This window comes from Diabrotica virgifera, chromosome 1 (assembly GCF_917563875.1).
Source record: "Diabrotica virgifera virgifera chromosome 1, PGI_DIABVI_V3a".
Taxonomy (NCBI): domain Eukaryota; kingdom Metazoa; phylum Arthropoda; class Insecta; order Coleoptera; family Chrysomelidae; genus Diabrotica; species Diabrotica virgifera.
This window is the reverse complement of record NC_065443.1, coordinates 22,875,099-22,901,570: the sequence shown is the minus strand read 5'-3', so window position 1 is coordinate 22,901,570 and position 26,472 is coordinate 22,875,099. Positions and strand designations below refer to the sequence as shown.

The 26,472-nt window shown below is 33.4% G+C and overlaps 1 protein-coding gene across 1 annotated transcript in view; it reads right to left on the bottom strand.

The window, feature by feature from the left end:
* Positions 1-26,472, bottom strand: part of LOC114324473 (neural-cadherin-like) — a 156,099-nt gene that overhangs the window by 28,788 nt on the left and 100,839 nt on the right. The window contains exon 8 of the mRNA XM_050653677.1: positions 7,982-8,172. Within this exon, the coding sequence (XP_050509634.1) occupies positions 7,982-8,172 (191 nt within the window). The remainder of the gene's footprint in view (positions 1-7,981; positions 8,173-26,472) is intronic.

Sequence of the window (26,472 nt, the reverse complement as noted above, 5' to 3'; positions counted from 1 at the left end):
AGGCATCTCATCTTTATAAGATTTCAAAGTTTGATCAGTGTATCATAATTATTTTGGTTACTATTGCGACCGTAAATTATTAATTAACAATTGAATTGTTGCTAAAATATTCGTTTAATTTTCATCAGCTTCTGTAACTATAATCTAAACCAAAAAGGCTTTTTAAGTCACCAAATTATTTAATTATTGGTAGATAATTACTTATCTAAAACTTTATTTGAAAATTAAAGATTTTGTTGGGAAAACCCGCATTTTCCGAGGAAAATTTTCGTCGAAGCAGATCGGGAGAAACGCGTCTCTATGCAGAATTTAATCACGGTGAAATTTTATTTTGGTGTTTTTGTTGTAAAGTTAAAATCTTCGGAGTTATAGAGCAATAATTGAAAAAAAAACACGATTTTCGTGCGCCATTTTGTTTATAAAAAAAGTAGCACACTATCTGAGGACTTTGCATACCTATATTATTAATATATAGGATCTTATAATTCGATTCCAGCAATAAAATTGCTGGTAAATAACTTTTCCCAAAAATGGCCTATTCTCCGATAATCAGCCCAGACTAAATGTGACAGAAGTATTTCAGCTATAAGTATTTAAACAATTAAGTTATTTATAACAAATTACCGTCACTTTCGAAGCAAAATCAAGTATAAAATTCGAAGTTAGCGGGTCAAAATACATAGGAATACACTCTGAAATTCTGTAGACTTTGATTGTCCACGAAACAGTCCTGGCCCCTGAACTATTAAACGCTAATAGGAGAACCCGTGACATTTATGGGGCCGTACTTATTCCTCATTTAGTAATTTGTAAAATTCTGAATTTTGTTTATCGATCGTATTTTTCACTCCAATATATCATTTTAGTAAAAATATTTGAGTTTCACATAAAACAGGAATCAATTTTAATGATTATATGTAATATTCTGTCTTCAATATTAATTATTTGGAAAGTCTATTTTCGTCAGAATAATTTCCATAACAATACCAAATAGTTAAAATACCAAAAAGTTACTTCGAAATCCGAACAGACTTTATGAATTATTATAATTTGATTAGAATTCAAGCCATAATATCAGGTTTTATAAAAATTTTAACTTTAAAATTTTGCCTGAAGAGAAGCTAGACTTTCTTTTTAGGAAATTGCGAAAAGGGTTCACAGAAATTTAGATACTGTATTAAGGTGTTATTGGGCATGGCGTTAAGAAAGCGAACGCAGAGCGGCGCCAAAAAAGCGACAGAGCGTCACACACTGTGGACTTCTTTGAATAGGCTGGAGTCAATATTTTGCTCTCGCCCTCGAGATTCCCAGATTGTTCTTCAATGCAACACGTGTGGGCCTGAAGTGTCGGAGAATTATTAATTTAGAACAACCTTCTCAAACTTGGGAATCTCTTCGGGATTAGAACTAGGGCACGGAATAAGATACCCCAAGAGGATATTGACAATGTAATCAGAAGCGAGCCAAGACGTATGTGACCCGCCGAGGCGCATCAACACAGTATTAATTGATGTAAGTTGATCCAATCATTTTGATATTTTGCTCGTTTGTTTATTTTGCAATCCTATCGAATTGTACAGAATATTCTCAAAACATACATAATAATATGTAATAGCTGTTTTTTGGATTTTTGTGTCACTTAGCATCTGTTTATTTGTATACGAAAGCTATATTTAAAATAGTTTTGTGTGGAAATTTTTGAAAAATTAGTTACCTATTTATCGCTACTAAGTGACACAGTTTTATAATCTACAAAATCTTGATGAAATAATTTAGTGCCTACTATATATCTGTAAAGTACCGGCGCTAGGGTATAAGGTGCCCGCCTGCAAAACGACAAAAATAAGGGCCCTTCGGTTTTTTTTAATTAGTATTTTGTACCACACCAGCAAAAGAAAGCTCATTTTGGCGCCCCCTAAACAGGGGCGCCGGCCTGCAGTGCATCCCTTGCAGGCCCGTTATCACCGGCCCTGTATCTGTAATGGCATATGCTCTACGTATAGTGTTATAAGTTAGAATGTTATAGTCAAAGCCCGAATTTCAGGCACTCCTAGGTTTGACTAGGCAATCCTCAGGTCTGACTGACGGTCTTAGTCAAAGCCCGAAATAAATTACAGTTTCGGCCTTTGACTAGTCAAACCTAGGAGAGACTAAGTTGGTCAGGCCAAGGTCGAAATTTAATTTTATGAAATCGGGGTTTGACTAGTCAAACCCCGATCAGCTATTAAAATGTCGTAACTTGTTGGATTAGGTTTAATAAAACGTAATTTTTTAATTTTAACGATTATTATTTTTATATTTTCGTAATTAAAATTAAAAAATAATATTTATTCTCACATGTCGAGGCATTATGGCATTTAGAGTTGAACAATACGTTAGACCTTTTACACTTAATAATTTTAAGGGGCATTTTTTATTGCAGTAGCAATTTATAAAGCCTTGTCCTCCAAACTTAGAATCTTTTGTACTAATAATTTCTCTTAGAGACAGCTTTTGCAAACAATTTAGATTACTTCTTCGGATGTGGTTTGTTGTATTTGCCAAAAAGAGAGCTCTGATGCACATACGTGCATAATTTGTAATCAGGTGGTACATGTTGTGTGCGCTGACAGCACACCTGATGCATAGGTACTATGAAGGTTTTAAAAGAAAAGTTACATGCATGCGTTGTGCACAGACAGAAAAGATTAAAATAAATAAAGGAAAGGCGAATGAAGGTCTTCATTCCCAGGCTAACGGTATGAAACAATTAAGTGAAAAAAAAATTTCCTCCAATTTCGATCAGAAAAACTGTAACAATACCTATCCCCAGCTTTGATAGAGCCAAAGGAGATGCTCGAAATAGTTTGGATATCATACAAGATAAAATAATTGACGGTTTATATAGAGTTGGTAGGAAATACGGAACAATACACACACTTTTTCCAAGAAATTAAATAAGAGAATGCAAAGAGAATTTTCTTAATTTCGAAGATGATCCAGACGTTAAGCTGTCTAAGAGAAATTAGTACAAAGGACTCGATATTTGGAGGACAAGGCTTTATAAAATGCTACTACAATAAGAAATGCTCTTCAAAATTATGTAAGTGTAAAAGGTCTAACCTATTGTGCAACTCTAAATGACATAATGCCTCAACATGTGAGAATAAATACTAATTTTTTTATTTTAATTGCGAAAATATAAAAATAATAAACGTTAAAATTAAAAAATGACGTTTTCTTAAACCCAGTCTAACACATTACGACATTTTAATAGCTGATCGGGGTTTGACTAGTCAAACCCCGATTTCATAAAATTAAATTTCGACCTTGGCCTGACCAACTTAGTCTCTCCTAGGTTTGACTAGTCAAAGGCCGAAACTGTAATTTATTTTGGGCTTTGACTAAGACCGTCAGTCAGACCTGAGGATTGCCTAGTCAAACCTAGGAGTGCCTGAAATTCGGGCTTTGACTATAACAACAATATTTCACAAAGTTAGGCGTAACTCCTTTTTTAATAATCTATAACTTTTTGTCAGAAAGATGCTATGAGAAGTAATAAACCAAAAACTTTATTAGACATACATAAATATTTGCAAAGGAAGTTCGTTAAAATCATATTTCTAATATAAAGCATATTACATTATCTTTAATGATGATGAAATTGAAAAATATCTCACAAAAACTTTTGACTATACAAATTTCTATCTAGAGGAAAAACACTAATATAAATTAAAAAATTTAAATTAAAATAATGTCTCACACTGTTTCAGTGTCCACGTCGCACGTGGACACGTTCACTTGTGCTATACAAAGTCGCCATAACTTGTAATAATAGCTAAGGAAGCTGTACTTGTACAAATGCCAATTGGAGGGAGTATGACCTATGTATGTACAAGTAGCGACTTCTAGAGGGTACTAAAATTTGTTGTATAAAATAAATAAAATTATGACTAAAAAATGTTATATATACTCCATCTAATTTACTTACCGTTGCACGTCATCCGCGTCATAGCCCGTGCCGTCACATGATACAAACACGAAATATTTAGGCGGTAGGTGTGTTCTTTTTTAGAATTACTTTGCCGAGTACACTGGCATTACAGCCACCAGACATATTTTATTATATACACGTAGAAATAATATATAAAGATTTTTATTAATGTTAAATTTAAGAAATACACAATAATATGTTTCATTTAATTTGTATAAATGAATTATAAAGCGTTTTTATGAAGCACATTTGTTCGGAATACACTGTAACTATAATCGAACAAAGGTGATATTTTGGCATAAATTGGTAACATTTATTTGACAGTTGCGGTGATGACACTTTATATTTGTTTATATTCTTTACTATAAGTATTTGTTTCATTATATTTACTGTTTTTATTATGTACTTTTACGTAAGATTATAACTTAATTCTTGTTTTCTATTTCCAAAGTTTTTATTTATTTACATTGAATATTAATTTGTTTTGCTGTATAATCCACTTCCCCAAAAATTGTGTGATGTATTTGATTTAAAATGAATTCAAGAATTTTTTGTAATTGGGCAACAATGTCAACTTAGATCTCTAACGTAGCTAATGACGTGCAACGGTAAGTAAATTAGACGGACTGTATCCTAAAAAAAAAAGAGTTACGCTGTTACTGTATTTCAAAGCTTATGATATATCATAACAGAATTGATTTTCCTATACTTTATATAATTTTATTACAGATTGATATAACCGATAACAGTAACAGAGAAAAAATCTAAACTATTTTTTTTTGTACCGAGAAAACCAGTAGTTAATAATTGTCAATAAATCTTTTTAATTTTGTAATTTTGTGGATATTACTTTGTAATATTCTAAACTATAATCTAAACTGACTATTTTGTTGGAGGAATTTGTATGTTTAAATAAATGATAGAGGACACGTGCTGGCCCCAACTTGTTGGATAAAGCGTGCACAAACAGACGGGACGTGTGCCGTGTAGCCTTCGTGCTACCACACGGTCACCATAACACTGACTTCAATATTAATACTGATAATTGAACGAATAGGCCGACTAAAATAGTCTTATAGATCAAAAATCGGTTGTCTTATATTAATTACCTAATTTGTTTAATTGTAAAATTAGTTCAAAATTAAATTTTTTTCCATTCGTAACATTTATAAAAGGATATATTTTTTTAATCTAAAATTTAGAGTACTAATACTTTCTAATATATTTTACATATATATTTAAATGCTAATGGTTTCTTTTTATTGCCAAAAGTGTAAAATAGCAAGTATACCTAGTAACTTTATAGAATTATGTTACATTTACGAATGTCAATTTGGGACTCCAAAAAAGATACAAAAAAAATTTGCAACTCCTACCCTCGGGCTTCCTCCTAAAAGCCCACTCGTAGGGGGTTCTCCCGAGCGCGAAAAACATTGATTTACTAAGAATCTGTAAGCCGCAGAAAAAAGTGTTTTAAACAAGAAATGTAGCTATGATAATTTTGAACAAAAATGTTTATTAGCACTTTTTCTGTAGAATGAGCCGTTATCTCAGAAAAAAAGCTAGAAATAACCGGTGATTTTGAATGTTACTCGACAGTAAAAATTCGATATCTTTTTATTAGTGAGTGTCATATCGACAAAAATAAAAATGCGTTTTAAAGATGAACAGTACAGCTTTCGTATGCGATTGGCACTTTGCGGCAAATAAAATAAGTTTCTATAAAACTATTAAATAAGTAACGTGAGTAATAGGTCTGGATCCCGCGTATGAAAAAAAAGTTGATTAATAGCAAGCTGAAAATTTGTTAATAGCTTAAGGGTGTCTAGTCGGATAAACTTTTATATATGGGAACACTAGAACAGGGGCAGTTTTAATTGTGGAACAGGTTAAGAATTTGGAACGGTCACACCACAAAAACGGCACATTTATTTTGTCCGACAGAACAGACTTAAACTCTCCGAATAGAGATTAAACTCTCATGCAAAAATCAGACTGCTATTTATCACCTGTCATAATTCCTGTCATTTGACATATTATACATGTTCCACTCATTAAAACGCCCATTTGGTGATAAATAGCAGTCTGATTTTTGCATGAGAGTTTAATCTCTGTTCGGAGAGTTTAAATCTGTTCTGTCGGACAAAATACATGTGCCGTTTTCGTGGTCTGACCGTTCAAAATTTTTAACCTGTTCCATAATTAAAACTGCCCCTGTTCCAGTGTTCCCATATATCAAAGTTTTTCCGACTAGACACCCTTAAGCTATTAACAAATTTTCAGCTTGCTATTAATCAACTTTTTTTTCATACGCGTGATCCAGACCTATAACGTGATGTTTGCCATTTTTTACGATTCTCAGGAGATCAATAAAATTTATCACTTCCATTGACCAACCACTGATTAATTTTCATTGTTAGAGCCAGATATTCACAAACTATAACATGAAATTTTGATTTTGAGTTTCGGCAATAAATATGAGGCATTTGAAATATGCATAAAAAACGCTGAATTTAGTCTTTTACATTACAAGGAACAATGCCAGATGATTGGTTGGAGTCGCTGTACATAACACTGCCAATGAAAAGCTGGGCTATAGGTATAACGGCTTTAAGCTAATACGTTTGATCAGCTACATACAAAGAGACATTAATTCGTAACCATCTCATTCGTCGACTTCGAAAAGGGATTCGAATAAGTACAATAATACCATATACCTTCTAAGTGCTTGCAATAGGATTGGACCAGTACGATATAAATCTGCTGACAGCCTCTACCCGTGTCTATTCAAATTGAACCGTGATACTCTTCCCACGAAACGTAGAATATGACAAGGCTGCGTTTCGTCGCCCGATATTTTTAATGTGAACTTTACTCCTGATAAATCTTTAGGGGCTTTAGATGATAGACAGTAAGGAGTACGAATATGAGGAGAAATAATTCAATATGAGGTACGGTTACTCGCAAATAACCTAGAAGATCGCCAAAACTTTACAGCAACTGGTTAAACAAGCCAGTTGTCTAAGAGACCTCAAAATTAATATGTCAAAACCAAAAAAAAAGGGTGACAATAGAGGAGGTGAATGTAGATCAGTATCAGCTTTGATTAGATGGGGAGAAGTTAGATCTTGTAAACCATTTAAAATTATGACTGATGAAGAGCTAGTAGCCAGAAGAAAACTAAAATATCATGAAAGGCCTTTATGATATGGGAAACAGTGTTATATTATTTGTAAGAGGGTCCTAAGATGCAATGTGTGGTATATCCTATTATACTGCTCTTAAACAATATCAAGAGCTGGAAAAGAGAATCAATCCTTCGGCCATACAGTTAGGAGAACTAAATACCTTGTCTTATAATACAAGCATAAAACGGAAGTAAAAAATGGATATGCCGAAAAAAAATACTCATGATTCCATAATATCAGAAAGAGTTGTAGTCTGACAGTCTGACGGCGCAAGAATTATTTCGCGTAACAGCCAACAAATAATGATTTTGAAAACAACATTGACAGTATTAAATATTTTTCAAAACTTCTGTTATCCAAATTTATTTTTGTTTATCTGATAAAATTGTTTATACACTTTAAACAATACATGTTTAATTGTTAAATGTTTAATATTATTTACAAAAATTTATTGTTAAATACATAATATGTCTGTAATTTGTAAAGTGTAGTAAAGTACCTATACAAATTAATAAAATTTGAGTATGGATATTAAGAAAAATAAATTTGGATAACTAAAATTGATATTATTTTTTTATTTTATTCCAGAAAATCCAATTTAACTAAAAAAGCTACCCATGCACTGCATGTACTTAGACTTATCGTCTGATATACCTAATACCAACAGAAGCTGTTAATCTAGTCAAGACATCTTACACTTTTGGTCGTTTTTATTACCTACCAACATAAAAAAGTAAAAAATATTTTAACAAGAGCTATCTTAATCGGCCTATATATAATTTGATAAGTACAACAAAATTGTACTTATTGAGGCACAGACCTGGCCTTCACTGACACCACTTTGGCCCCGACAGGGAAGTTTTCCCTTATGTAGATGGGGCCGTATACAGTGTGGTCCCATATGGGGGGGTTGTTTGCGCGATCCACGACATCTATCTGGACTTCCACGGAACGGGACAGGGGAGGGTAGCCTTTGTCTTGGGCAGTCGCCTCTAGTTTGTAGGTCTCGCGCTAGATTTAGGCGCGAAGAAAAAACAGTAACAGCAACATTATGATTTCGAAGAAGGGTTAAAAAATAAAAAAAGTAATTTTACTTGCAATCATCTAAACACTCCAATAAATAGATCGGCGAAAATACCAAGCACAAAATTTACAAAAGCTACTATATATAAAAAAACTATTCAGATTATAGTATCTGCACTACCTTGATATTTTCTAAGTTCATCCGTTTATGTAAGTATTTAGTAAGAGCAAGTAAAATCAAGAAGTAAGAACACATATAAATAATATTAAACCATACTTGTTAATTTAATATTTTTAGGTGTGTTCACTCAAGAAAAAAAGTATGGAAAAATGGATTATGGTCTGGTAGCATGGACTTCCTAATGTCAGACCACCATCCCGGGCTTTTACCCATCTCGTACAGGTTATACTAAATTTGTTGCCTTGGAAAATTAGCACTATTATGTAGTTTTCTCTTTTATTGTTCTGTCACCTCAACTATTAATAAAAAAACAACAATAATCAATAAAATGTGTCGTTTTTGCATAACTGCTACAGCTGCTACTTTTGTCAAAGTGAGTTTAATGAAAATAAAATAAAAATTTATTAAAAATCCCTTAGAAAATTGTTAGAAAAAGATTAGATTAGAAAAAGGCCCTTTAGCGCTACATCACAGAACGTTTTCTGATTAAAAATTCCATCATCAGTGCAGCTTACAACTTACAAGATATACGTGGTTGAGGCACTAAGACGTGGAAGTTATTATAATGTTACATAGTTGTAGATGATATTATGTGATGTTTGAACTTTTACATCGTGGCAATGTAGTACTCCCAACTATGTGGGTAACTGACCCTTAGGGAAACCTTTCTAAATGAACTCTAGATAGCAAGTAAGTTTTTCAGTAGCTATTTAAAGTCCTTTTAGAGAGATTTTCTTCAAGGCCAGCAACCCATATAGTTGGCAGTACTGCGTTGCCATGATGTAAAATCAAATAAAAGTCACATCAAATAAAACATCACATATTATCTACAGCAATATAACATTTTAATAACTTTACACTATTTGAAAGGTTTTCGCACAGATATTTGAGTGGCTTAACCATGTAGGTATCCTTGTAACCGGAACTGGTGATGAAATTGTCATTCCGAAAAGGTTCTGTGATGTAGCTCGAAAGAATCTTTTTAATATATGTACCTTGTATAAGGGATTGTTGAATAAATTTTTCAATAAAACCATTATTGACCATCTGTTCACAAAAAAGATGGAATGTTGTTTAGGAGCCTCTACCTACGAAATGATTTAAGGCTTTTACCTAAGTAACATGCTACTATTTTGTATGCAGAAATGATATTAATAAAGCTATGGTCCAAGACAAAAAACCAGTACATCCTGCTTTACACCCCCCTCCCCCGAGCCACGGGACTGCGTTCTGTTCCGAAGTAGTTGTCAGCTTCTCCTCAATACCAACCTTGCCTTGATAGAAGTCACTACTGTACCCACTGTGACATTTTCTCGGATGTGAATGGGGCCGTACGTGGGCTGATCCCATAGTGGTGGCTTATTGTTTCTATCAACGACATCAAGTTCGATATCCACGTCCGCGTAGGATGGGGGGATGCCTCTATCGGAAGCACGCACGCGCAGCCGGTACCTGTCTCGCTACATGTAAAACACGGGTCTGGTGAGAGGTATGGGAAGTAAAAAGAAACACACAATATCGAACCACAGAATGTTCTGCAACAACTATAATTAACATATTTATATTATGGTATGTACTATTTCTAAGCCTATAACCTTTTATATAATGAGAATTTGCAATGAAAATAATGTTCGTAAATAGTATGGAACTATCTTATAGTATATTTAAATGATCAAACTTAGGTCGGGTCCAAAGGTTTTATATTACGTTCATACCAACAATGGTTCAAAAATATTGGAAAGTGCATGTTATTTCGTTTTGTGAACATCAATAGGATTTTTGTAAATAATTCGTAGAAGGTTTAAACACGATAAACAAATTTTATTGAGTTTAGAAAGTAAGGCCTTTTGTTTAGTTTTTTGAAAAAACGATAGTAATTTGATGTCTCTTAGAATTTTAACAAAATGGAAAATTGGATACAAATTAAGTTGGTTTTCTTAGAAAGGGAAAGTATGGATGTTTTGGGGTAGAGAGGTTGTTTTTGATTGGTAGAGAAAGATCGATGGAAGGGATGAGAATGTGGAGTCAGAATTTCAGAGAGAAAAGATAGACACTGTGTGATGAATATCGGGAGAGAGCAGTCCAGTTTTTGAAAAGTGATAAGTCAGTGTAAAGTGGTGAAATCGGCCTTTGCGAGCAGAATCAAGTTGAAACGAAATTGTTGACCGGTTGAGAAGTAAAATTTTCCTGTGTCCGAGCAAGATTCCTTTGTTCTGTCCAGAACGAGTAGCTGATTGGTATCTATTTGCACAAGATATCGAGCAAGGAGAAACTGAGGAGAATTCAAGCGAGTCCTGGTTTTGTTTGTTTTTTAAGCAGTTTGGACGAGAGGGACCTTTTCGCAACATCCAAAGAGTACGTGTGGGAGAATCAAGGACGAGGCAATTTGGGAGAAGAATGAGTGAAGAAACAAAAAGGTTAGTCAAATCACTTGTTGAAACGGAGAGAGCTTGTTTATATCCATACCATAAATGCTTAATTTTTTTGTATTGAACAGTTCTATAACTCAGTTAGTCATTCCAACTTATAGGTAATCAATTCAAAAGGAGAAAAGTAAAATTTATTAAATTTAGTATGAATAAATAATAATTTTTTTTTGTTAAAACAAGGAGACATCAGAATCAAAGCTTGATTTATTGAGTAAGAAGGTATTGCAACAAATTTAAATTTTAGTTTTTTTTAATTTAATTTATACGGCATATTGGATAAATAAATAATAGATTACATTTATATGATATTGAATGTGTTTAATTTCCCTGTTTTATCCTGGAAGGAGTAAGCAACTAGAGATCTAGAAGCAACAAATCAAAGGTATTGCATTGAATACAAAATTAGCCCTGAGAATAAAGTTTATTAGAGAATTTAAGTTGATTTTGGTTTTGTTTCACATAGGCAGTAATTAAATTAATTGAGTAATTAATTAAATTAAGAATTTGCTAAACAATCTAATAAAAGAGATAAAATAGAGTGTAACAGTACATTAAGTCATTTTTTTACCTATTAGTTTTTTCTTAAACCTTATTAAATCTACCATTATCTAATTTAAAAAATGTTATGCAATATATGTCTAGATCATAAATTAGAATGTTCTGAAATCGTAAGTCAATAAGAGCATGTATCAATAGGTTATGTATTTAATTAAAACTTTGTGGTAGAAAAGATCACTTTGTGGTATAAAGTAGATTAGTAGCAAGAGTAAAAATAATTTAGTCGTAAGACATCTTTCAAAAGGTAGTGAGAGTTCAGAATTCAGATAGAATGTCCTATCTGAAGTCGGAATAATTGAGGCTAGAGTGTAAATGAGAGAGAATTGCTCAACTTGATCAAGGCACGAAAAATTGGGTACGTGTTGGATATATACAGCGATATCACTAAAAGCAAGACGTTAAGAAGCATTCTAAGATCTCTTAGCTTTGATTGAAAGAAAAGCAGTATCAGATTATCAGGGGTAAAAAAATCAATGTATAATCTTAAGTTAGACATGAAATAATGGGATATCCTAAGCAATCACAAAATACTGCCTAAAATGGAATGACGTCATATCTCATGGTCGTCAAAATGGAAACAAAACAGAGTAATACAATAATACCCAAAAAACTTTAAGTAGGTGTTAAATAATTACGCAAGACATTACAGTGAAAGAAAAAAAACTTATACTTAAACCACAGAAGGGGATACGGGGTCAACACATGAAGTCATATATTATTGTCCTCAGGGGTAGTCTTATCTCCTCTTTTATGGAATCTGGTTATGGGTGGGTTGACTGTTAGACTCAGCGCAGACCATGTCCTGGGCTCTGCAGATGACCTCGTCAACTTAGCCCATATCAAATTTAATAAAACAGAGATACAACTTAGTAGATTCTAACAATAGTCGCAGAATTGACTTTAAGTGTAAAGTTAGTATAATCTATATGAAGACATACATAAATTAAGATTATGAGACCAAATTTAGAAGAATTAGCTCCTCTAAACATGAATAGTATCTACTATATCTAGTAAGTGAGTAAAGGACATTGGACTAATACTAAATAAAAGGTTAACTTTTATTGAGAGGGAATAACAAAAAGGTGCCATCCTCAAAATAGGCAAGTTGAAAAGACTTAAGAAAATATGAGTTCTGAAGTGCACACTAATAGAAACGTTGGAGTTTCTCAAATTTATACTCAATAAACCGGTCCAGGCAAACATCTGCCATAAGAGGGATGCTCTCGATAAAATACACAATACAGGCCTGTACGTTTAGAAATGTAACATTGAAATGAAACTATTAACATCCATACTAAAGAAAATGAGTTGATACCGATACGAAACAAGAATATAAGATAACAATACGACATTCAAGGGCTAGTTGGTACCATTGGGTAGATAACGAAGAAGGTACTGAAGCAGATATGTAACAAGAATGGAGTTTGATAAAAGATTAAAAACTGTAATAAAAAGTAGACTGTGATAAAAACGGAAGACTATTGTATAAAAAGAAGACAAGCAGGAAAGAGACTACCAGGGGGGGCACAAACGAGATGGCAAGATGTCTGTCATTTGTTTTAGTTAATAAATTTTTGTAAATTCTTTAAATAATTGGAAATAGTTCTCAAAACAATAATTAAATAAATTATTTAATTTGTAGTTTTAAAACGGTTTTCAAATATACAGTAAAACCTGTGTTACCGGCCACCTGCCAAAATCGGCCACCTGTACTAACGTCCAGTTTAAAAATTCCCCAAACCAATTACATCTGGACTACAAAAACTGGCAATACCGGCCACCTTTCTATATCGGCCATGAGCTTTTTAATTTTTAGTGGCCGTTACTGACAGGTTTTACTGTATAAAAGTTACAATTTAATTGTGGTTTATTTCCTTTAAAAACAGTAACTATATGATACAGAAATGCAATTATGTGGCAAACATACTTTAAGGTTCCATACAATTTATTAACTTTAATTTTATAACAAAGATTAACTGGATCAGCTATGTTTCGATTTCTTAAGCATGATTTCGAAATGTAAGTGAAACAAATTAGTTTTTTATCTTTCTCATTTTTTACAGATGTTTTTCTCACAGATGTAAAAATTTTAAACAGATAATTAATGTTATATTTGTGTGGTTCGATGTTGTTTCCCTAAACCCCATGGTCAGGTCAGGTACAAAAGGACAAAAACATAAACAGAATACACTCATTAACGAAATAGCGAACAAAATAAATATGTATAATAATTGTAAACTCAATCACACAACAGAACAACTCAAGAGCAAAAAATTACTGTTTAACAAAACGGACGGAGTAGTGTCTGCTTCAAATAACCATAATGATTTCCATCAACAGGACTTTTACAGGCAGGGGCTTTGCTGAAAGATTAGAAAATACCTAAAGTTTAAACACAATTAGTGATAATTTAAATCGCTTCGATTGTATAGGTACCTTTAGTATTTGGTCAGAACTAAAGTTCTTCAACTCACTTGGGGGGCGTTCAAGTATTACTTAACACGATTTTTGAAAATTTTTGACCCCCCTACCCCCTATGTAACGCACCTTAATGGGGCGTTCAAGTAATACGTAACGCAATTTTTAAAGATTTTTGACCCCCCTCCCCCAACCTGCGTTACGTAATACTTGAACGGCCCTTTGAGCTCTGAATGCTTTTTATGATGCCAAGTAGAGTGCCAATGTTAAGAGACTAAAGGAATTCTACAGGGTGTAACAAAAATACAGGTCATAAATTAAATCACATATTCTGGGACCGAAAATAGTTCGAATGAACCTAACCTACCTTAATACAAATATGCACATAAAAAAAGTTACAGCCCTTTGAATTTACAAAATGAAAATCGATTTTTTCGAATATATCGAAAACTATTGGAGATTTTTTATTGAAAATGGACATGTGGCATTCTTATGGCAGGAACATTTTAAAGAAAAATTATAGCGAAATTTGTGCACCCCATAAAAATTTTATGGGGATTTTGTTCCCTTAAACCCCCCAAACTTTTGTGTACGTCTCAATTAAATTATTATTGTGGTACCATTAGTTAAATTCAGTATTATTAAAACGTCTTTACCTCTTAGTATTTTTTCGATAAGGCAGTTTTTATCGAGTTGAGGCTTATTTTTCAATATGTTTACATAAAAATTGTATAGGGGTACCCCCCAAATGTTTGTGTACGTTCCAATTAAACTATTACTGCGGTACCGGTAGTTAAACACAGTGTTTTTAAAACTTTTTTGCCTCTTTGTATTTTTTCGAAAAGGCACCTTTTATCGAGATGTGACTTCTTTTTAATACGGTTCAAAATACCAAGTCTCCATAATCGTACTTAACCATATAAAATACAAATATGTGGTGGATTTGACAAATATTCGAAATATCTCGATAAAAACTGACTTTTCGAAAAAGTACTAAGAGGCAAAAAAACTAATGGTACTACAAAAATAATTTAATTGGAACGTACACAAAAGTTTGGGGGGGTTTAAAGGAACAAAACCCCCATAAAATTTTTATGGGGTGTCCAAATTTCACTATAATTTTTTCTTAAGATGCTACTGCCATAAGAATGCCACATGTCCGTTTTCAATAAAAAATCTCCAATAGTTTTCGATACATTCGAAAAAATCGATTTTCATTTTGTAACTTAAAAGGGTTGTAACTTTTTTTTATGTGCACATTTGTACTAAGGTAAGTTAAGTTCAATCAAATTATTTTTGGTCCCAGAGAATATGTGATTAAATTTATGACCTGTATTTTTGTTACACCCTGTATAATTTGTGCCATAAAATACAATAAACAAATTTTTGTAATTTACCTTCAATAATATTGCAATAATGTTTAAAAAAATGTCGCCTCTTTAGTATCCTAAAACCTAAAAAACAACGAATTGTATCACCCGAATGTAATTCTCACGGGGTGAGCAAGTCTCTCAGGCTGGGTTAAATCACTATCGCTTGCTTGCTTGATCCTAAAACCCACTTTAAAGGTTTTTCACGTCTATTCCTCTTCCTGGCTCTGTTTCTTTTTCTTACTGTCATTTCTTTCATACTTTTCACTTTTTTGTACTAGCTCAATAATTTGTCTATCATAGGCTCACGGGCTAGGTAGCTCACAGCTTAAGTGAGTCTATCAAACTAATGGACAACTAATCAATAGCAATAATCACAAAGACATTCAACAATATACAATTGTGTAGAAATACCAACAGAATGGCTGAAGTGTGAGTTTACTGCACTTCCAAAAAACCAGGAACCAAACATTGCGACGAATGCCATACGATTATCCTCATGAATCAGCTCATAAAATTTTTCCTTAAGATAATCCATAACAGAATTTGTAAGCTGTGTGAAAGTCAAGTTTCCCCCTATACAACCAGTTTGGACTCATAAATGCTGTTGGTGCCAGAGAGGCTTTATTCTAAGTACAAATCCTATTCCAGGGGTGCAGAGATGTCAATTACGACGTATACGTATGTCTGGTTGATTACGAGTAAGCGTTTGATGGAGTACAGCACGCTAGATGATGTAATTCTAGCTAAGAACTAACAACCAAGATCTCAAACTTTTACTGGAATCAGACCGCAAAGCTCGGAGGAACACATAGTCCTGTCGCCAGGGGGGGTACAACGGCCTCCTTTATTCAGATGGACTTACCCAAGTTTTTTTTATGTATTTTGGCCCGTAGAACACGAATTTTTTGGGTAACAGTTGATCCGGATGTCGATAAGATTGTTATAAACAAAGAAGTTGAGGAATTACATAACGGCGATTTCTCGCAAAACAAAACATTTTTTTGTATTTTTTGGACCATTCTAACCAAAAAATGTTCCTACAAATTTTTTCGTAGGATGCATAGTTTTCGAGATAAACGCGGTTGAACTTTCAAAAAATCGAAAAATTGAAATTTTTTAACCTGAATAACTTTTGAATAAAAAATAAAATAGCAATTCTGCTTACCGCATTTGAAAGTTTAAGTCAAATTATATCGGTTTCCAATATTTGCATTGCTAAAAATTTATTTTTTATTGTTAAAAAAAGCTATAAACACATAGTGTTTCCCGTGCCTAATACATGCATTTTAACGCATGCTACGTAGAAATAGCCTTGCACTCACTTTTACCTACTCTACCCACTCGTTCGATTTTAAATTAGAAATCATTGAAAACATCACTCAACACTAGGTGTTTATAGCTTGGTTTAACAATAAAATAATAAATTTTTAGCAATGCAAATAATCAAAACTGATATAATTTGACTTGAACTTTCAAATGCGGTAAGCAGAATTGCTATTTTATTTTTTAATCAAAAGTTATTTGGGTTCAAAAATTGCAATTTTTCGATTTTTTAAAAGTTCAACCGCGTTTATCTCCAAAACTATGCATCCTACGAAAAAAATTGTAGAAACATTTTTTTGTTAGAATGGCCCAAAAAATGTTTTGTTTTGCGAGAAATCGCTGTTATGTAATTCCTCAACTTCTTTGTTTATAACAATCTTATCGACATCCGGATCAACTGTTACCCAAAAAATTCGTGTTCTACGGGTCAAAATACATAAAAAAAACTTGGGTAAGTCCATCTGAATACAGGAGGCCGTTGTACCCCCACTGGCGACAGGACTAACACAAAAAGTTAGAGAGAAATATTATGTGAAAATTGTGCGTGGAGTGGTGCAAGGCTGTATTTTATCGCCTATAATCTTCAATGTCAACTCTGAAAAAATATTTATCAAAGCTTTGCAAAATTGCAAAAAGTCATTCTACTAAACGGGTACCGGCTAAAGAATATCAGATATGCAGATGACACCATAGTATTTGTGGACAACCTAGAAGATCTACAAGTCTTTATGAACCAAACCACGGATTAAAGTCAACAATATCGATTCAATATAACCGTAAAGAAGACAAAGCTCATGATAATTAGTAAGAAAAAGATAAAAGGTCAACTCTACTTCCACTACACCCCCTGTAGAAAGAGAGACACACTACAATTACCGAGGCGCCATAACAAATGAAGAATAGACCAACAACCAGAAAATAAGAGCGGGCATCGAAAAAAACTAGATCCACTTCAACTATGTCGGAGCATTCATCAAGAGCCACAATCTCCATCTCTCTTGGTATAAGAATAAGAATAGTGCGATGCTACGTCTTCTCTGTCTTTTTTCTAGTGTTGAATCGTGGACATTGAATGAAGAAATGTGCAGAAGATTGGAAGCATTTGACATGTGGCTATATCCGAGAATACTTCAGACGTCATAGATTCACCGAGTCACAAATGAAGAGGACCTCAGAAGAATGAAGAAGAATTAAGAGGTACTGACCACTGACCACATCATGTGAAATGAATCCAGATATGCCCTCCTACAAGCCATCCTTGGCTAAAAGCACGATTTTAGAAGAAAATAGATGAAAACTTGATGATATATAACAGTAAAATCAAGGCGAAACATAGAAGGAAAGAAGACTGATTCTGGAACAGATCATGACACACAATGTAGAGGAAAGGTGGACTGATGAGGGAGAGACATGGATCGTAACGAAAAACATAAGATTACGAGGGTTTATTAGTCTAAAATGGTTTGGTCTTGACGTTTCTTTTATAGCTGGGTTAGGCAAGGATTATGCTATAGTGCGTATATGGGCATATCAATATTTCCGAAAAATAAACAATCTGCGTCTCGCACAGGTGACACAGCCAAACATGATCGATCTCATTCGTCTGGTTGAAAATATAGTCTGGAGTTAAATATGTAAGTTACACAAATTGAAGAAAAAAAACATAATAGTAGATAGGCATCACAACCATCATCCACATATACAGGGTGTTAGTAAATAAATATGAAAAATTTATACATGAAAAAATAATGACAGTTTGCTTTATAAACATATGTCCGCAAATGCTTCGTTTCCGAGATACGGGGTGTTGAAATTTTTATTTCAAACTGCCAATTTATTTATTGCTCTAAGACCGGTTGAGCTATGAAAATAAAATTTGGTGGGTTTTAAGAGGTAATTATTGCGCATTTTTTAACATACAATTAAGAATTTTGTATTCATCATTGGCGCGCCTATGGGTAATGGTCTGAATTTTTTAAAGAAAAAATAGTACGCCACTGAGATATGTCAAATTAAAAATAATTTTTGAATTTCTCCTATAATCTGTGACAAACAATATAGCTTGCCTTTTTTTTTCATATAAAGAGTCCTTTTTATACAAAAAATAAAACATCTTAACGCTTATAAAGTACTCGAGGTAGTTGCCATATTATGCATAGAAACGAGTATTTCAAATGCTTTGTAAACGTTAAGATTTTTTATTTTTTTGCATGAAAACAGCGCATCATATGAAAAAATGACAAGAAAAATTTTTTGTTGTAAATTGAACGAGAAATTCAAAAATGATTTTTAATTTGACATATCTCAATGGCGTACTATTTTTTTTTTTTTTTAATTCAGACCATTACCCGTATGCGCGCCTGTGATGAATATACAATTCTTCTGTCACCTCTAAAGCAGGTGGATTTGAACATTTGTTGTAGCTTTGCACCTATTTAAAATCTTATTAGTAATATTTTCTGTTATTGTTCTAGATTAGTATTTAAATATTTCTTGATAATGCACTTGCATTAGGAGGTGAAAAATACGCGCCAAGATGTTTTATTTTTTTGCATAAAAACGGTACACCATATCAAAAAAAAGTTAAGAAAGGAATCTTATTATAAATTAAACATAGCATATAAAAATAATTTTTAGTTTAAAATATCTCAGTGGCGTACTATTCTTTTCTTTAAAAAACTTCAGACTATTACCCGTAGGCGCGCCAATGATGAATACACAATTCTTAGTTGTATGTCAAAAAATGCGCAATAACTACATCTTAAAGCCCAGCAAATTTTATTTTCATAGCTCAACCAGTCTTAGAGCAATAAATAAATTGGCAGTTTGAAATAAAAATTTCAACACCCCGTATCTCAAAAAGGAAGCATTTGCGGACATATGATTATCAAGCAAACTGTCATTATTTTTTCATGTAGAGTTTACCCCTTAAAGTTTTTCATACTTATTTACTAACACCCTGTGCATAACTTTTGGTTTGACCTGTTTGACATTGGCAACGCATACTTGTATCTGGGATCACTGATCCAGATACCACGTGTTTGTATACAGGGATACTACAAAAGTAGATAAAACGTAGATGTAAAAATAATGTCCATGACAGAAGTCAAAACTATGGTTTTAAAATAAATATAAAGAAATGACGACTACATCCCGTATGGCGAGTCAAGACTACAGAGAGATAGAGAGTGATATCACTAAATGTTTCTTGGCCTTCAAAGGTTTTGCTCCAGCCTAAAAGCGAGTAAGCTAGTTCATTCCCTTTGACTCTCTTAGGGTAAGACCAGAACAAGTGGGCCGCGGTGGAGGTGGATGTGGAGGCCGCGGCGGAGGTGGATGTGGAGGTCGCGGTCGATGTCGATATCCATGTAAAACAAACACATTGTCAGTGTTCTCAGACCTCCCGAAATTTCAGGAGACCTACTGATGGCGACCCTCGCCTACTGATCTACTGATGGCGTCCTTAAACCTCCTGATGAAGTGATGAAATTCTGAAAATCATCTGGTTTTGTTCCAACTCGATACAAAACCGTTCTTGAATGATTACGAGGATCCGCAGTAACGAAAAATGTGTTACTGCGCAGCATTATTCGTCATTGCACATGCGCGTAACGATTCAAGAACGGTTTTGTATGGAGTTTGAATTTTTCAGAATTTTATCCTATTTCATTTTTTTTTATTTTTATGCTTTAGCCGCCATCTAGCGTTGCCACAGCCGTCCTTACAGATTTTATAGAGTTGCATGCCTACCTATAAACGTAAAAATACTCCACCAACTGATTCTACTGATTTTTCGTGGCGACATCTAGTTGCCAATCTATAAATGTAAAGACTGAAACTACAGAATTCTACCAATTTTTGAGGCGAGCGAGTCTCCTGAAATCTCCTGATCGTTCGTGGCGACACCTCCTGATCCTCAAAAAAGTCATCTGGGAACACTGCACATTGTAGTGAATGGAAGAGAACAGAGCAGGTAAGTCGCGGTGGAGGTTTAGCGCGATGCCATCCAGGAGGTTTACATCGATGCCTTTGAAAATAAAATGAGTTTGTTTTACATGGATGTCTACTGCCCGGCCTACAAGGATGCTTTCCTGTGATTGGTCAGTTCGAAGCTAAGTTGTCAGTACCTGCGCTATCTGAGTTGATACTTTTCATATAAATCCCTTTTTTGTATTCAGTTTATTTTTGAATTTCTAAAGTAATTAAATTCAGTAAATTTTTGAAACATGAAGAAGGATCTGATTATTTACAGCTGACATTTCATCACTAGCATCACTTGACTGACACAACATCGCAAAAACACAGTTTTTTTGTCATTCAAATTTCATTAAACTACTTCACTTGATAGTGGTTCTAGCTCGACTGACAGCGCAGGTGACCTCCTTGCTATGTGCTGTCGACATCGACCGCGACTTAACTAGTAGCATCCACCGCGACCTACACCTCCACCTCGACCCACTTGTTCTGTTCTTACTCTTAGGGTACATTCATAACGGACACCATCCAATGGTATCCTCGCCTAGAGCATTGCATCGTACTCTTCATGTTCGTGAACTCTCGCATTTAAGATAATGCATTTATTTTACCAGACGATCGATACTATGGTATATGCGTGTGATACTATGAAGCGAGGGTCGACGCCTCGTTCCGAGCTCCCCCTTATGCAGCGGATGACTCATACTAGAGTCACTCCTGTATGGTCCATACGGTCTTCTCCTTAGGTTTTGTTAGCTTTTTATCATCAGATTTTTTACACACTGTCCTAACTTACGTTATGATTTTTTTGTTACAGATATATACTATTTTTTTTTTATTATTTGGAGAATTGGTTACCAAAATTATGTTCTTGACATACCTTCCGCAATAATTCTAGAATTTTACACTCTTATATGGTGCTTACCAGTATGAATTTTCCCTATATCGTTATTTAGAAATCTTTCTATTACAATGAACGATAACGCGCAAAAGTTTTTAGCCTGTTTCATGCACTTTTCATTAAAAATTCTTATGGGCCTTGATTTGATATTTCACTCTTACTGTTTTGTTCACTTAAAATTAAATTAAAAATGCATACAAAAATTTTAAAAATTAATTAATAACCATAAATTATTGTAGCAAGTAGAAATAAAAAAAAATATTGTTTGGTATTTTAAATTTGTGTAGCACGAAGCGATTTAAATAAAATGTATTAAATTTTGAATATTACCAAAATCCCTAATTTTCGTCCATAGAAATAAAATTCTCAAAAAAACATACTTGACGAAACAAACCATAAAAATTTCATACACAACAATTTGAAATAATTTTCACCACAAAACACATTGTAATACAGGAAAAAACTTGTTATTATAATATAATCTTGAAGGTATGTATTATATCATTTTTGTACTTCTCATTCTGTACCTCTGTACCAAAATGTAAAGCAAAATCAATAATTTTGCAATTAAAAAATAAACTCGAACTACATTTTCAGTGTCCACCTCTGGATGCTGTCGTGTTGACCAGAGATCATTATGGTAACTGGAAGACACCAATATAACAGACTGTGTTTTGGTAAAAAAGAAGATCTATACATGAAGTTCCATTCCTGAAAAAAACTATAATTTGGTTTAGCTCAAAAATATTACAATCGATACCTAAAGCCTAAAAAATAATCCAATACACTCTATGAAATTTTGTCTAAAGTAAATAAAAGATATTTCTGAGACCTGATTACAAAATATCGGGTTAAATAATAATACAACGGGAGTAAATTTTGTGAATTTTTGCTGATTCACACAGCAATTCCCAGGTCAAAATGGTGCTGATTGCCAATGTAGCTCGGGTTACCGCTCTAGTAGTAAAAAAGCCAATCAAAAAATAGAAAAAAAAAACACTATATCTACATATTTACAGACATTACCCTATTTTGCCAAAACACAGTCTATATCAGGGTAAATAATATATTTTTAAATATAGACAATATTTTTTATCGCTACAGAAACTGGCTGATACTTGACATCACATACACTACAGCTCTAAGTAAAAAATGATTAAGGTTTCAACCTTTTTCAAATAGAAAACTCGATTGCAAAATATGCCCCAATAACCTTGCGATACTTCGTACACAAAACCATGTATAACTAATTTCTTTTTTAAGATTAAACGATTCAAAGACGTTAAGTCTCGTTAAAAAATTTAAGACCAAAATTTACCATTTACTGCCAAATATACAAAAAAAAAAAGTCTTTTAAACGACTCTAAGATATGAAGATATGTATCAATAATTGAAGAAGTCCAGTAAAGTAAATAGTCAAGTATCCAATAGGGTTTTCTAAAGAGCTTAGGTTTTGATTGAGTGGGTGTTTTAAGTCACTAAATAAAGATATTAGGTTTAGATGATAAATTACGGTAAGGTTCCAAGATGACTATATAGAGAGTACAGAAAGCTAGGCATAGCTATGGTAACTACACTTTAATCCCAAAACTGAGAATTATGATAAAAAGTTGGGAATGAAACTGAGAAACAATCAATGGCATAGACAAATAAATATAGACATGATATTAAAAAAAAATAGATATTCATAACTTTATATAGATCAAATTGGAAAGCAAATTAAAAAGATATGCAAAAAGAATGTAGAACAAACTTATTATTTCTGCTGAAACTCAATCTTGGATTTTGGGTGTAAGATATTTCAAAAAACGTATTTCAACCACAGTTCACTCTCCATTAAAACAGGATTTTATTTTACATGGTCCCTCGAGCCGGATACTGACAATATCTATAAACGTTTATTTCAAATTCATTCATATGTTAAGTACCACTTTACTCTCTATTAAAAGAAGAGTCTAGTGCTCCTGTGGAAGCTCCTGTTAAATCATCCAAATGGTATGTGTACCAAGTACCACAAAATTATTATCTTTTTATAATCATTTGTTATATTAAGGAAGTTGGCATATTCCTTTTTAAAAGGTGAAGCTGTAGCTGTCTGGCGATAAGTTACTTACTGAATAACATCCCTGTATTCCATGGATGGAGATAATTGTCGAACAGAAAAAAGTGCATTAAATAAAATAAAAGAATAAAACAAAACACACTTGTCAGTGGCCCCTTACGTGTACCGGTCACATAAAACATGTATACGAATTGTTAGTTACTGCCAATTTTTAAAATTAGTTTACTATATACAACTAAAACTATATCTTACATCAAATTTATGAAAAAGTTTGCTCAAGTTAGTTATTACTTCATTCGAAGATTATGAGTTATTATTAAGTTCATGCATCGCTACAACACGTCAGCGATTTTTTAATGAACGTTTAGAAATACGTCTTTTAAGAGTTGTTTAGCAACAGAAAATTAAAAGAAAGCACACAAAAACCACCAAAGCTCATAATTTATTCAGACATGTAGTGTTCATTTTTGATAGAGATTACAAAGCATGGCAAGAAGAACAAGGGTAGAGATAAAACATTAGAAAACCTTAAAAATCTGCATTGGTCTTCTCGATCAATAAAAATGAAATATATCGTTATTATATTGATAAAACAATAATTACTGTTTGCAGTAAACGCATAGATATCTTCTTCTCGCAGCACTACAACCCAAAGTGGGTCTTGGCTGACTCCACCACACGTTTCCATCTCGAACAGTCGTCCATGATAATTGAGTCAGTGGGTAGCCCCGTTATTCTTAAATCTGACCATATTATCTCTTTGTACGCCCTAAGGGTCTTCTCCATGCCGGGGCTTCCTTTGTCTTTGTTAGTATTTGGCCCAAATTTGCTTCTAGGGTCCAAAGATTTTTCTAAAAATTTTTCTGGTAAAACATCTGAGTTTTCTTACCATTGCTTTTGTCAGCGGTCACCTCTCACACCCATACATGAGCACCGGTCTAATCACGGTTGTATATATCCTAAGTTTTGATGTTCGTGTTAGGCTCTTGAATTCAATAGTATTGCGGAGGCTAAATACATCTATTTGCTGCCTAATTTCTTCCTTGTACCTCTTCAGTGATATGGTTATCTGCGGTGATCGTCGCTTCGAGATATTTAAAACTCTCCACTCTTTCAAAGTTGTATGGATCGATTGTTACATTTTAACCTATTCTACCTATTCTATCTCGTCTCGTTTGTCTATTAATGCACATATATTTGGTTTTATCTTCATTGGACCTTAAACAGGTGTTTTTCTGTCTCTATCTCTAATTTATTGAAACTTTACTTTACATTGTAGCCGGTGCTTTCCACAATATCCATGTCGTCCGCCTAGTAATAATTTTGGTCCATTTACTGTCCGTAGCTCTGTTCTAATTTGTGCTGTTCTTACTACTTTCTCCAGGATTGTATACCTAAGCATTTTATAATACAGCTATCTCCTTAATTTATTGTAAGAAAATAATTTCTTATTCTTCTTCTTCTTGTGCCACTCCTATCGGAGATAGGAAATCATCAAGGTTATCCTAACCTTGTTTACAGCTGACCTAAAAAGATCTTAGTGGTTGCAGCCAAACCACTCTCTCAAATTCCGCAACCATGACATTCTTCTACGGCCTGGATTACGTGTTCCTTCTATTTTTCCTAGCATTATATTTTGAAATAATGCGTATTTATGTCCTCTCATCAGATGACCCAAATATTCAAGTTTTCTTCGTTTTTCTGTCCTTTTCCTATCCTTCGTTTGGTTTGTTTGTGACTCTTTCAACCCATTTTATCTGCAGCATTCGATGGTAGCACCACATCTCGATACTTTCAATATTTTTTATGTTGTTCTGTTTGAGTCCAGGCCTCTTCACCGTATAATAGCGTGTTAAATACGTAGCCTCTTAGCATTCTTAATCGTAGAGGGATGCTAATATCTGTGTTGCAGAAGAATTTTCTCATCTTTATGAAGATGAGCCTGGCAATTTCTTATTAGGTACGTTCAAAGATCTCAGATTTAGGTTTACATTAGTGTCGAATAGTTTTTATACGAGAAACACAGAATGAGCATTATTTTCGTTATTTATTTATAACAAATATTGTCCAGTTCTTGATAAGCCTAAAATTAACGAAGACCATATGTATCCAAATCCATAGATATAGGTATTGCATTATTGCTTTTATCATTTTGGTTTTTAGATATTTTCAAAAATGTTGTTTTCTTTTCATTGATTTAGGGATTGGTGACGTGTGTCACGTGACCATTGGTGATACACCTAACATCTAACCTTGAATGTCAAACGTCAGACGTCAACTGTCAGATATCAAGTGTCACACGTCAAGTATCAGACGTCAAAAGATAGGATTTTTATGCGATAGATAACCAGTACGAGCAGTCAATCGTAGCTGAAGAAGTAAATATCCAATAACCAGAGGATATTAAGTATATAGTATCCATAGGACTTTTGAAGCCTGAATGATTTGAAAACTACCACAATAAAAACGTCATACCAAGATAATTGAAAAAGTTTCGAAACCGCTTAAGTAAAATTGAAAAGATGATTTTTGAACGTATTCTTTTCAAAATACGAGGAAATAACTAATATGTTACAAATAATATTAATCATAATATATGACTAATATTATTTAGATAGCAGTATTCGCTCACTATCTGTATTTTAATTGTAACTTTTAAAATATAAAAAATAAATAAAAATGTCCGAAAACGATTGAAACAAAAGAAAAATTTTGATACTAAGGCCACGTGACAAGATTGATATATACAAATAACCACTTCGAAAGAAAACATTTTTAAGCAGGCAGGACATGCACAAAATAAATCCAAAAAGGAAAATAAAAACGAAAAAAGGGCAGGTCAGGAGCAAGGATGTGCAAAAAGTAATTTGGTTAAACGACCTTCAAAAACCGGATGGACGTTTTTTGGTTAATTTTGTAACAAAGTTAGTACGCCGCCCCATACACAGTTGTAAAAATGTCACAATGTCTAGAAATGCAGCAAGAGCTCAAGTTAACCCCCGGGGATAGAAAAATTCATCTCCTGCGGCATTTCTTGACCAAAATCGTTAATGTTACATATGGCTAGA